The following is a 13,691-nucleotide window of genomic DNA, read 5'->3' as shown; positions in this document are numbered from 1 at the left end:
GAATCCAATGGGATTTACTTCTGAGTAAACATGTACATAATCGGTACAATTTAAATGAAAATAAAAAGATGATGAAGATGATGGGAACCATAATTTCACATCCAGACCCGCTGCACAGCCATGAGCTGAAATCCGGTTCTGTACTTACAGAATCATTCTGCACTGACACACAACAACATGCAACTTGTGCCCACACACACACACACCCTGATTGGTATATATATTAACAAGAATCTAATGCAGACACAGCTAACAGGCAATGTCTGTACCAAGTGACAGCTACTTGGTACCTGCTAATATTAACATTTTATTGAGTTGTGCTGTAAAAGGTAGGAAGTTATTGATAAGCACTGATAAGACATTCCCTGTGTATAGTTTCTTTATTTGGTTCATAAAATTTATACACCACTTGATTGTAAAAATATATATATATGAAACAGGTTATAGTTTATGGGATATTTTGCAATTACTTTATACTGATGGCATAGGGAAATAAACATTTTTTAAATAATAATAATAATGAATGCACTAGTTTACCACTAGGTGCGTGACACTCTGATGATGACTGCAATGTGAGAAAGAGATGAGGCTGGAAGGGATGAGGGGAATGTGAACAAAGAGGCGAGAGTAGGCAGCAACATTGGGTAGCACAAACTCCCCTCTTCTTTCATGCTTGTGTTCCATGCTTTACATGTAACGAGCCTTTGTGAGGGGTCTCTGTGTTGGCTACGAATTCTATACAGCACCTAGTGCCTATTAGACACTTTATAAATAATAAATGATGGTGATGATACTTCCAGGAAAATGTTCCATATTCTTAACCATTCTTTTGAAGGTCTCTCTTGCTATATACAGTGCCTTTGATTGTTCCTAGAGTGTGCTCCAGTCATTCTTACTTAAGCATAGCTTATATTTCCATTTCTATAATACAGCATGGGACGCAGGTGGCGCTGTGGGTTAAACCACAGAACCTAGGACTTGCTGATCAGAAAGTCGGCGGTTCAAATCCCCGCGATGGGATGAGCTCCCGTTGCTCAGTCCCTGCTCCTGCCCACCTAGCAGTTTGAAAGCACCTCAAAGTGCAAGTAGATAAATAGGTACTGCTCTGGCGGGAAGGTAAACGGCGTTTCCATGCACTGCTCTGGTTCTCCAGAAGCGGCTTAGTCATGCTGGCCACATGACCCAGAAGCTGTACACCAGCTCCCTTGGCCAATAAAGTCACGACTGGACCTAATGGTCAGGGGTCCCTTTACCTTTTTATAATACAGCATTCTGGCTTTCATAATGCGTGATCTTGTGGCCCAGGGTTGTTACTGTATTATTATTATTATTATTATTATTATTATTATTATTATTATTATTTAGTCTTCAGCAAATATCCATTAGGTTAAGAAGTGAGTGCTTAGCTTGAAAAGGTTTTCCCTTCCACTTCATGCACAGATTCTAAAATTAAGACCAACAAGGAGCTGGAGGTGTCAGCCAATATCTATGTCAAGTGAATTAGATTGACGCTGTCTGTCAACACCCACATGTGCACAATTGATGATATGTCTAATTAACAATATATTTAATAGTCTGTTTCACTGAATGTTTATGCGGCAAGTATATATTTAAAGAACTATATCACAAGATGTCAGAGCAGCCTCCAAAGCAGCTTTTTAATAATGAAAATGGAAGGCATGCTTTTAATAAAAGGAAACATTAAGTCCTAGTGCTAATAAGCAAAGGCCCTAATATCTTAGAATTAGAGTTATGCAAATTTTAGCTTAGAAAAGCAATGCCTGACTAGATGGATGTATAATAGAATCATTTGAATGTGATGACAGGCAGGAAGAAAATGAACTTGGTCATTCTCCAAACTTGGGAGACAATGAGCCGATTTAACAAAAGTACTTTTTAAAAATGGAAGGAAATATGCTTCCATCCAATGTGAATTAACTATTGATCTCTGAGGGTGGGAAATAGACCAAACCTACTGAAATTTGCTCACTGATTGAACAAAATGGTTGGTAGGAGGGATTTCTCAATCTCAGATTGTCACTGAAGAACATCTAATTTATTTATGTTTCCTTTGAAGTGATTACTCTTTAGATTAATGGCAAAAGCAGAATGAAGAGCTAGACAGAACATTGGCCAGTCCATTATAGCAGTGATCCAACTAGACTGGCGTGCCTCTGTCATACACTGGAGTCAAAGTGAACTATATTGTAACCTGAGAGATTGCTCACTTATGGACCTCCAATGTATCCAATTCAGTTATCATGTTGGAGTTTCTTCTGATTTTCTGTGCACATCAGGAGCATGAACTGAATGCAGCCGTGCACCCAAGAGAACAGTATGTACCCAGCTACTTTTGTGCATTTGTGTTAGGCTATGTTGGTTAGCACTGTTTTCTATTAAATGCACCTAAAACAGGTGAATGTGGGCCATTATTATTAAAGCAGTGTACATTTACATTGAATATGAATAAGGAAAGCATTCCAATGCGACATTTGAAAGTTGGATACCGCTATATGGCATAGCCAGTCTAAATTAATTTACATTAAAAAAAAAAAACTACAGGAAGCAGTGTTACAACTCAGAAAACAAAAAAACAAAACAAAAACAGAGATAAATGGCTGTGTGTCTTTTGGAGACGTTCTGCCTTTATAAGCAGCTTCTTTTAAATGGCCTCTTCTGGATCAAACATCTTTAAGAGGTTTCATAACAGCCAAATTTATTTTTGTCAATGCTGTGGCAACTAATGGCCTGTTAGATGCAGTCCTAAGAAAGTATTTAGAATTCATCTTGCTCCTTTACGGTGTCTGTTGTTCTTCAGTCCAGTTTTGAAAACTAGGGGCAGGGCAGAGGGAAGGGGAAGCATTTTGTAAGGATAATGGCATCGTAGGAAGTTTCTGCGCCAATGACATTTAATGTAAATGTAAGTTTTGAGTTTTACCTAGCAGGAGGCATGCACATGACTGACAGATGTTTTGTTTGTTGATGTCCTTTTGCAACAGATGTTCCTTTGAGTGGTGGAGCCCAATGGTGCACTGTTCCCTGCAGTCTGCAGTGTTTTATGGGCAAAATTGGATGTAACGATATATTCAGTGCCTGTTGGCCCAGTGCTGTGTCCACAACATAGTCATCAAAATAATGCACCATTTTTAATGGACACACCTAAAGGTCTGTATGAAATGAAATTAGAGGGGGACAAGTAACTGAGATGAGTACTGCGATTGCCTTAAGACAGCCTTCCTCAACTTGGTGCCCTCCAAGTGCTTTGGACTAAAACATCTGAAGAGTGTCAGGTTGGCAAGTGCTGTCTTAGTTTGTTCTAGATTAAAACCGTGGGTGTTGACTTTGTGGGGAATTTTACCCTCTGGTTTCTGCAAAGACAATAATTCACTGAAGAGTCCATGGTTAAAAGCTATTCCAAAATCTTCCTTTAGAAACTTATTAGCTGTGTATATATTGTTATGCCAGTGAAGTGGAAGTCCAAACCTGTTTTCAGGATAGCTTTAAGTGCTAATTCATTGTTGTTTTCTCATTCTCTCCTCCCATCCTCCCAAAACTGTAAGTAGAAAAATAAGTAAGAGATAATGGCTCCGAAATTAATGTACAAGAAATTGGAAGTCCATGTTAAACAATGACAAATCAATTTATTTGTCATTGTTTAACATGGACTTCCAATTTTGCTGGCTAGGAGGTACAACTGAATTTACCTTGGGTAGGGGTTAGATCCCATATTCCCTTCCATGAACAGACGGGTTCGTTGTGTTTGTGATCTAACAGAAGAAGAAAGGAGGAAGCTGGCTATTCTGCCACCCAAAGTACAGTGGGAAGATGGGATAGACTTTTCAGCTGCAGCTCTGTAAGCTGCATCTAACAAAGTCATACCGTTAGTTCAAGGACTTCCACCTGTGCAACAACACTCCGCCCTCCACTCACAGTGTGCCCCCCAAATCTGCTCCAGAGGGTTGGGGAAGCCCCCAAAACTGATTTGGAAGGAGCAAGGAGAATGTTTGTTGAGGTGAGCTAGAGAAAACCCCACTGTGGAAGCAGAAGACCTTGTGGTGATGGGACTTTATTGGATACAATCCCTAGTTGTGGAGCACTTTCTAGGAATAGTTCCCAATATCCATCACATGGATGACCTTTCAGTGTCTAGCCCAAGCCTGACTTTCCAGGAAAGCCTTTGGGCTATGATTCCGCCCCCCCCCCCAGTTTGTTGTGGCTTTTTTCTCCAAATACACATGGTGTTTCTTTGATTTTTATTGTTTTGAATACATGGTTTTCTATTATGTTACCACAGGCTGCCTTTAGTGTTTTTAAAGAAAGGTAGAATCTAAATATTGTGCCAGATAAATGCCTGTTCTCATTTGCTTTCAGTTCTGTCACCTAGCAACCAGCAAAAATACACCTACTTGTCGCAATGTAGAAATCTAATTAAGCATACCTGGCTTCCACCTAAACAGAAACTTGGTTGTGCAGGAGCTCACTACCAAGGCACGTTGGATACAGCCCATTTACTTTATGTGGCTTGATTGCCTTGGATTTTTTTTCAGGTAATCATTTGCTACCTTGGAGGTCCCATTAAGGGATGTGGCCTGAGCAGAGTTCTGAGGGCTGAAGAGAGAGGCTTCATTCAGTCCACAGGCTTGAAGTCTCCCTACCCCTGCCATAGCAGTTACAGTATAACAAAACACTCTGTTCAGTTCTCCAATCAAAGTCTGTTTCAGTTGAGTGGTTAATTTAGCACTCAGCATGGATATTTGACTGAACATTGGTATACTAATGTGAGCATATGGAACAGTAATGCGGCCTATTTTTTAAAAAAAGAAAGTACGTGATCTTCTGAGCAAACATGAGATTATCTTGTTTGTAGACCATATTGGATTTTATGTCCAAAAATCTCCAATTCTGTGTCCTACTTTCTGTGCCTACGGCCACTGGCCTACAGCCTCAAGTTCATTTGGAACTTGTGTCAGCTCTGTCCTCCTATCCCATGAAGTTCAGCGATGTAATTCAGCTGTCAAGACATTGTTTTGAACTCTTGTTTAACAGGTTATGACTAACCAGGGTCTATTTTTGTCCATACAATGTGGTATTTCAGAATTTCTCCAGAATTTAAGAGACAACAAAATCAACAGCAAGAGGAAACATGTTTGCAGATTTGTGTGCTTCTCTGTGACTGCTTGGCAGACTTGACACTGGAAACAGTCAGCAGGACTGAAGAGCACGTCAGGACCAAAGCACAAACCAGAAGGTAGGATCAGAGAATAACCAAAGAAAAGAGGATCATATGTGAGCACAGAAATGCTCTCTAACAAAGCTCAGCTGGAGCAGGAATCCCCCTTTATATTTTCTCATGCCTGGAAGGATCCAAAGATCATCTAAGATGGGCAAAGTCAGCCCAGATCAAGTTCAGTAGTTCGGTAGTTTACCTTACAGGGCAGTGAAAGAGATCTAGTGTGGTGTAGTGGTTAAGAGCGATAGACTCGTAATCTGGGGAACTGGGTTCACGTCTCTGCTCCTCCACATGCACCTGCTGGGTGACCTTGGGCCAGTCACACTTCTTTGAAGTCTCTCAGCCCCACTCACCTCACAGAGTGTTTGTTGTGGGGGAGGAAGGGAAAGGAGAATGTTAGCCACTTTGAGACTCCTTCGGGTAGTGATAAAGCGGGATATCAAATCCAAACTCTTCTTCCTCTTCTTCATCCAGAAGCTCTTGGCACAGTGTGACAAAATTCCATGGATTTCTTCAGAGGTTACGTAATGTGATCATCCTGTATAGTTGGATTGCTATCAACTTAAAGGCAAAAATTAGAGGGTTACTAATCACTAGTTTGGTTTATGCAACATGGTGAGCCACACTATGACTCATCATGACTGTTTAAACATGCAGCTAGGTGGGGGAGAAATTTGATTCAGTTAACATTTAAAGGCTAAGCTGCCAGATTTGTACTTTCCAGAACAATATGGGAACCAAAACGCAACTTTGAAATTCACAATTCTACAAATTTTGCAATTCAGTTCTCCAAGCAAGCAATGTGTTAAAAAATGCATTTTTAAAGAATTGTGTGTATAAATATGCACAAGAGTGAAAATAACATACATTATATTTGGGAAACGAGCTCTGCAAAAATGTGTGTATAAAGCAAAATATATGTATATTAGGGAAAAATCATACTAATATGCTGAAGAATGTTCTTGAGGTATACAACTGATGTGGAGAATTCAACAAGGCTGGAAAAATGAGAAACTGACTGAACCCAAAATTGACAAATCAGCCCATCCTGACATGCAGGCTCTCAGAGAGGAGCTCACAGCTGTCTGAACTGGGCTCGTCCTTAAGCTCTCACTGCACTTACCAGAAGCTGTAGCCAGGAGCAAACCTTGCAGAGAAAGCTTAACCACAAGTTCCCAGCTGGGTGACAGGATAAGCTAAACATTGGCTTGGCTTCACTCAGTATGCTACAGCGCAGGAAGAAAACGAACCAGGTAGGAGCAAAGTGCTTGTGAGCTGCTCTCCAGAAAACCCACATATTTGCTAGGAAATGTTATGTGAACCAGGACACTGGTTTTAAAAGTGGTAGTAAAAGTGGCAAAACAAAACCACAACACACTATATACAAGACTTCGGTAAAAACGTAAGAAAAGCAGCCCTCCCGAACTCTTGCACTTCTTACACACCTTGAGGGGCAACAGTCGCCTTTGAATCTTCAGGTTTACTTTGAGACAGCATTCACGAATCGTCTCAATGCAGTGTCAGAAAGCAGGGGAAAGCCAGCTCATTTGCTACTAAAAAGGAAAGGGGAAAAGAGAAGTTTGGAAAGTACCACAAAACTGTAGATATTAAAAGTATAGATATTGCCAAAAGCAACCACCTGCCAATTGGCAGTTTGATTATCACTTGCAATATGAAGAATGCACTTTCAGTAATAAAAAAGGTTGAAAGTTAAAATGCTCTGCGATGTTGCTAATTCCATTGTGATTTTCCATATTAATCATCATAAAGGCGATGCGGTCTTCAAAGGCAGGCAAAGCTATGCCCAGTGATCATTCTGCATTGTATCATTCATAGCACCAGAAGTGCCCTCAGATATAAATGTCAAATGCATCTTCCTTAGATAGATGCAAGATTCACTACACCCAATAGATTTGTCCAATATTTTACAGTATTCATAAATGTAAAATGGAACTTCTAAAACATTTTTAGGCCATTCCTAATTGTTCATCTGATTAGAAAGTATCCCGAATCTAACAGTCTTGGCATCTACAGGTAGGCCTGGGAGATACCTGTCTGGAGAGCTGATGGCAGGCACTGAGCTAGATGAACCAATGGTCTGACTCTATATACTGCAGTTTCATATGAATTTCACACCTATGAATTTCCTTCCACATACACTTCCCATTAGATCTTGCTCTTGCCTTTTTGTCCTCATTGTTTTTTTCTTCCATTATTCTGGAATTTATGTCAGTCTGTTAATGAAGGGTATTGTTGTCCCCACCACCCAATAACTGCATTTTCTGTCTTTCTAAAACACGTCTCTAGGTGACTGAATGTGCACAAAGTTCTCCCGCTGAAGCACTGTGCTTTTGTGCCTTAATGCCATTTCACAGCATAAACACACATTTGCACAAAGTTATGTGCAAAGGTAGGGAGACTCAACTTGTTGTGATTTACCTTGCACATGCAATTCTCTCTGAAAACTTGCTCTCTCCTTTCAGATGCGGAGTGGTGAAAATTGGGCCCAGTGAGCCCAAGTCTCCCTACTTGGCCATCTAAAGGAGGGGGAAGGTAAGCATGCAAAGGCAGAGGCTGTGCTTCCGATCACTTGAGTCACCCTTGGCACTCTGCTGGGCCCAGTTGGCATCCTTAACATGTCCAAAGACAGAAGATAATGCAAATGATTGGAAGCAGCGTGTCTGCTTCTTTTGCAACCATGTGTCCAATACTCCCCCCTCCAGACACACAGAAAGGGGGGGCAAGGCAAGAGGAGGCAGTAATTAGTCTTCTTGCTCAGCATGCCTTCTGTCGCTGAAAGGCTCTGCCTGCTTGCTTAGCCCTCTCTTTAGGCAGTGCAGTAGGGAGAATTGGGTCCTACAGTAGGTGTAAATAGTGGCTGCTCCTTACTTAGGGACAGAGGAATCTGTCAAATTTCATTTCTCCACATTTCTGCATCAGTTTGTGATTTTAAAAAGTACCTCAAGAAAATTCATCAGCATTTCAGACCATATTTTTCCTAATTTGCACATTTTTGGAAGCACTTTCTCATAATAAATGTATTTTTGTATGTTATTTTCACTAACATAGGCAGTATTATGCATGTTATCCCCCAAATACATGCATTTTACTACACATTATTTTTGTTAAAGAGCTGCAAAATTGAAAAAAGAGAAACTGCATTGCAAAATTCAGAGAAGTGTGATTTTTCTAAGAACAACTGTTTCAGTTTCCCCATTGTTTCCCCAACTGTGGATTAGGAAGTTTTGCATTAAAATGTGAACCAAGTCAAATTTCTTCTCCTTCCCTTGAGGCCCATGACAACTGCTTGCTCACCCTCCCTCTTTTTTTTCTAACAAGGAAGGTTGGGCTCATCTGTTAAGCCAAGCAGAAGAAAGCAGTTGAGTGAGCAAGAGAGTGGCCCATTGTCACCCTTCTTTTTAACCTTCTCCCTGAACCCAATATGCTTTGACTTACCACCCACCGAAAGAGTGCAGGTGAGTGAGGGGAAAGACTGTTCCTTGTACATGCAGTCGACTCCGTTGGAAGCCTTAGTGGGTGGACTGGACAAGCTGGGCCTCATCTTCTCTGTGATGCCACCAAGAGAGCAGAGGCAACAACCTTTACTCTTGGCAGTATCACAGGGCCCAGTCCTCCCCCCCCCCCCGCTACACTGTCCAGAGAAACCAAAGGTGAACAAGTAACAGGAGGGGCAGCCACTGTCATCTCTGGTTCACTCACCCCCCCCCCATAAGCCACTCGGCTGGCTCCAATACTCCTAGGAGAAGCAGGGCTGGCCCAAGTCATTTTGACACCCGAAGAAGAGCAGCAAATGGCATCCATCTCTGGGTGTCAAGGTACACAATACCCAGAGTCATTTTAAATGATTTTGCACATGGTGTTCTGCATTAATCTTTGCAAGGCATCCCTAATTGTTATTACAGTGGTACCTCAGGTTACAGACGCTTCAGGTTACAGACTCCACTAACCTGGAAACAGTACCTCAGGTTAAGAACTTTACCTCAGGATGAGAACAGAAATCACATGGCGGCAGCGGGAGGCCCCATTAGCTAAAGTGGTACCTCAGGTTAAGAACAGTTTCAGGTTAAGAACAGACCTCCGGAACAAATCAAGTTCTTAACCCGAGGTACCACTGTATCAGATAACTGTGTAAGATTGCTGTATAATTTTACCAGGTTGCATAATCTTAGAAGAGGCATAACTGTGAGGGGACCTGGTTGTGACTATCATGAGGGTCCTTGCGCTACACTATTGGCTTCAACTTCTCCAATGCTAAGCATATTTGGGGATAAGCAGTATGTTTTGTTGTAGGAAGATAGAGAGAGAGAGAGAGAGAGAGAGAGAGAGAGAGAGAGAGAGAGAGAACACATGGTGTGTTGTACACCATCCCCAATCTCGAGCGGTACAAGATTCCAGGGGTCCCAGGGTTCGGTTTCCTTGAAATGAAGGGAAGCAGAGCCTGTGGTGTCTGTATAATATTTGTTTTATTTACACACATAAACAACCTGAGCCTACTATGAAGGGGCACCCAGCATTAAGAGCCCGGAAGGTATTGCTTCTGCAATAGCCGCAGCCTTGGATTCAAGCAGAAATCAGGCATGTCTCTCACTCTCAGGCTTCTGCTGGCAGTCAGCTTCCAGCCCAGCTCTCTCTCTCTCTCTCTCTCTCTCTCTCTCATACACACACCTCAACTCTTGCTAGTGGCCAGGTGAGGGAGTGGGGTCCACCCATTTGCCCTCTGGCACAAAGCCACTTCCTTTGTTATACTAAGGAACTTACAGCCCGTTAACTCGCTGTCAAATTTGCCTGGCTCCTTCACCAAGGGAACCCGCCCCCCCCCCACAAAAACACTTCACAACACTGTATGTATAACCAAGTACATGCCCAGCCAGCTGTCCCCTAACTATAAACTGCTTTTTAAAAAGGATGCTGTGGCAGGCGGAGCCAGGTTTGATGGGCCCTGGCAGGATGCCCATGTTGGCCCAGGTGTCGAGGAAGGGCCTGTTCGCAGCTTATCCATATCACCTGGCTCTCTCTCGCTCTCTCTGGGTGGGTGGTCCTTGGACCTTTCCCCCTCCCCTCGCTCGAGGTCCAGCCCTAGCTGCCCCACTGCAGAGAGGGAAAAAGGTGGTGTGTTGCTGTGTACCACGGAGCACCGCCCTAGCCACCCAAGGGGGCCCAAGTCTCCCAGCAGCTGGTCGGGCTTCCGTGGCCTCGCTCCCCTCATACGCCGAGGCCCGATCATCCACCGCCCCACCGCCCTCCTACGGCGCGCGCGCGCGCCCTCTTTCTCTCCCATCCAGGCGCGGGCCTTGCCCGAGCTGGTCCGCAAAAAGGGAAGTTTAGTAAGCCCGCAGCAGTTAAAGACAGCCCCCCACCAGCCTTGTCGCGGCTTAGCCTGGCGCCGGCACTGCCTGGGCGAGCCCTTCCCCGCCCACCTTTCCGTGCGAGGCAAACATCCGCCCTAGCGTGGCGGAAGGGAAGCAGAAGGCGAGCCTGGAGCCGCTCAGAAAGAAGCGGAGGCAGCGCGGCGAAAAGGGACGGTCGCCAGACTGCTCTGGCCGGCCGCTGCACCATGGACGCCTTCTGCGGATCCAGTTTCTGGGTAAGTAAGCATTCCTCCCTCCTCGCCGCCGCCGCCTGCCAATCCATGATCACCCGGTGGCCCTCGGAGTCCAGCGCATCCCTCTCGTTTTCCCCAAATAAGTAAGGAAGTCAAGGGAGTTTCCGCTCATCTGCCTTCAGAGCATGTCTGTTGTTTCAAAAAAGGACGATCATTTAATGAAACACAGGCGCGGGCATCGGGCATGGCCAGGCTGCAACTTTCGGGCACTTAAGTGAACTTTAAAGGGATGGGGCATGGAAAGGTCGGGAGGAGGGGAGTCCCTAAGTTTCTGCATGCGCAACTCTCCTCCTGCCGATGGGTTCTTGTTTTTGATGGGGGTGGATTGCCTTCAGAGTCTGGGGTGGAGAAAGGCACCCGAAAAGAGGGAGAAAGAGTTAAGAGGTGTGTGTGGACCAGCAGCATGACGCGGGGATGCAGACTCCTCAGAGGGGGGTTGCCGAGGGCGAAAAGGCAGGAGCTATGTGATGTGGGTTAGCAGACCTGGTTGGAGGCGCAGCCTTGCCGCAGATGAGCACAGTCACGCTTACACGTGGAACCCAAACCTCGCAACCTGGAGGGCAGAAACTCGCGGAGATGACTTGCCTCACGCATCGCAAAACTTCCAAGTAAAATATAATGGAGTTACGAAAAGAAACGGGGGGGGGGGAATCATCTTTCTCAGTTCTCAGCGTATTATCAAACAAGCGTGGACCCGAAATGAAATGTTGCAATTCATCCCCCAAAGGCGCGCTCCTCCGTTGTCTTTCGAGACAGATGGATGCCAACAGTCCCTGTGTATTGAGGGACAAAACAAAAACTTGCCGGAGGCAGGTTCAAACCCATGAATGGCACGTGCTGGCATATTTCTGCCGGGTTAAAAACTAGCAGCACTGCTCACACAGATGCACGTGCGTTCATTCCCACTGGAATCAAAGTACTTGGGAACGTGTTCAGCACTCAGGCACGTTGTTGGCATACCGTAAAACAGTTGCATTTTTATACGAATAAAAAAAGAAAACCTCTTCCCTACTGACTTCTAAGGGCAGGTGAGGCTACTCCCTGGTGCTGCAAACCTGACTAGACAGGTATTTTTTCAATCCCTTAACTGCCACACCATTGTAATGCTGGGCAAAACCAATACACAAGCTTGAGCAAGGCAATTGCTAGAGGCAGTCAGAGCATGTGGCTGTTTCTTCAAAGTTGGAGACTTACTCATTCCAGCCCTGGAGAATATCTCTGTCCACTAGAAGATGTATGTTGATACCTGGGTCCTGCTTTTTGGGGGGGACGGGGGATGAAAGCATATTGTTATACAGCTGTTTATTGTGCAGCAATTCATTATTCCCTCCACAGAAATGGAAGTATCACAGGTTGTATTCCTAGACCTATGTACTATGGCTGGAAGCACCATTGTGTTCAATAGGCTTTTACCTCTGAGCAGACATGCAGACACTCTGTCAGATACATTGTGCCCCAGAGGAATGAAATGGAGATTGACACAAATTACAAAACTGAGTAAGGCTGAGCGTTTTTCAGAAGAGAAACTTCTTGCGCCTTTGTCCAAAATTTAAATGGTTTATTATATAGTCCCATTGAGTTCAATGGGAGTTTTGCCCTAATTAGCATATTTTGGTCCATAGCCTAAATTGTTGTGTGTTGTAGAAATGGTTATCTGTGGAAATATATACATGTACATTTGTGTATATTTTGTGTCCATGGTAGGTCACTGATTTGCAGAAGCAAGTTCGTGATGTATTGCCCTGGAGGCATGCTATAACTGTATAGCATGGATAGAGAGCCTATGGCTGACTGTAACTCCCATCATACCTGACCATTGATTATGTTGGGTGGAGCTGATGGGAGTTTGAGCACAGCAGCATCAAGAAGGCCACTGCTGTATAGTGTGTTGTAATAACTGGTTTTACTATATAATGTATTGCTGGCATCGCTTACCTAGCTTTTCTCATGGTTTTTCCCATGCTTTTGTAGTCGCTTTTTCAGATTTCAAGAAGGATACCTTCGTCATTCAAAGATTTACGTCTTGGAAAGTCCGTACAAAAAAATCCAATGATTTTGCGATCATGATTATTTATGCAAAATAAATATGTATGCAATTACTATTGCAAGTGATGCTTTGCATAGGCCTAGTTCTCACCGACTATGGTTGAGGAAGAATTCCTGTTGTCTGGACTGTACAACCAGATTGCAGGTGTAGGAAACTATATGATGGACTTGTTCTCTTAGGCACAACAGAAAATAAGCTTGTCAAACCCTGGCCCTTTCTATGAGAGCTCTCCACTCCGCAGCGTAATGGCAGGGAAGGGGAAGAAGAAGAAGAAATGGATTATATTCAGGAGCACTATTAGAGGTGTGAGCACCTTGTTTTCCGAAGGCTAATAGTAACTCTGGGGGGTTACTGTTAGATATAATGGGGAAACAGCACTGAGGAAAAGCATTACCCCTTTCCAGAGATAATGCTCCAGTTATAATTGGAACCATCAGTGGCTGCTTTAATTTTAAAATAAAATATTGGGATATATTATCATGTATCTTGTATAGTTTGGCTCTCCAGTTGGTTACTGAGTTGATTAGAACTCTTTCCTCCCCCCCCCCCCCTTTGTTCAGCTGCGGCTCTCCATTGCCTCCAATGGAAGTGTTTCAATGCATTGATGTAGGTGTAACATGATATCAGTACAGTGGTACCTCAGGTTACAGACGCTTCAGGTTACAGACTCCGCTAACCCGGAAGTAGTACCTCAGGTTAAGAACTTATCGCAGGATGAGAACAGAAATTGCGCGGTGGCGGCAGCAGGAGGCTAAAGTGGTACCTCAGGTTAAGAACAGTTTCAGGTTAAG

General features: G+C 43.8%; 1 protein-coding gene across 3 annotated transcripts in view; it reads left to right on the top strand.

The window, feature by feature from the left end:
- The first annotated feature begins 2,047 nt into the window (after positions 1-2,047).
- ABCC3 (ATP binding cassette subfamily C member 3) overlaps positions 2,048-13,691 on the top strand; it is a 78,006-nt gene continuing 66,362 nt past the window's right edge. Inside the window, exons 1-3 of one of the 3 annotated variants that reach the window (XM_081850656.1) lie at positions 2,048-2,335; positions 3,000-3,165; positions 5,096-5,248. Coding sequence is in view for 1 of the 3 variants with exons in the window: in XM_081850655.1 (XP_081706781.1) it covers positions 10,806-10,835 (30 nt within the window). In the remaining 2 variants the exon portion in view is untranslated. Of the gene's footprint in view, positions 2,336-2,999; positions 3,166-5,090; positions 5,249-10,674; positions 10,836-13,691 lie in introns of those variants that run through there. The other 2 variants (XM_081850657.1, XM_081850655.1) reach the window with 2 other exon arrangements.

This window comes from Podarcis erhardii (assembly GCF_964252035.2).
Source record: "Podarcis erhardii genome assembly, chromosome: 2".
NCBI lineage: Eukaryota > Metazoa > Chordata > Lepidosauria > Squamata > Lacertidae > Podarcis > Podarcis erhardii.
Note: the sequence above shows the minus strand (reverse complement) of the source record. Positions and strands in the feature narration are given on the sequence as shown.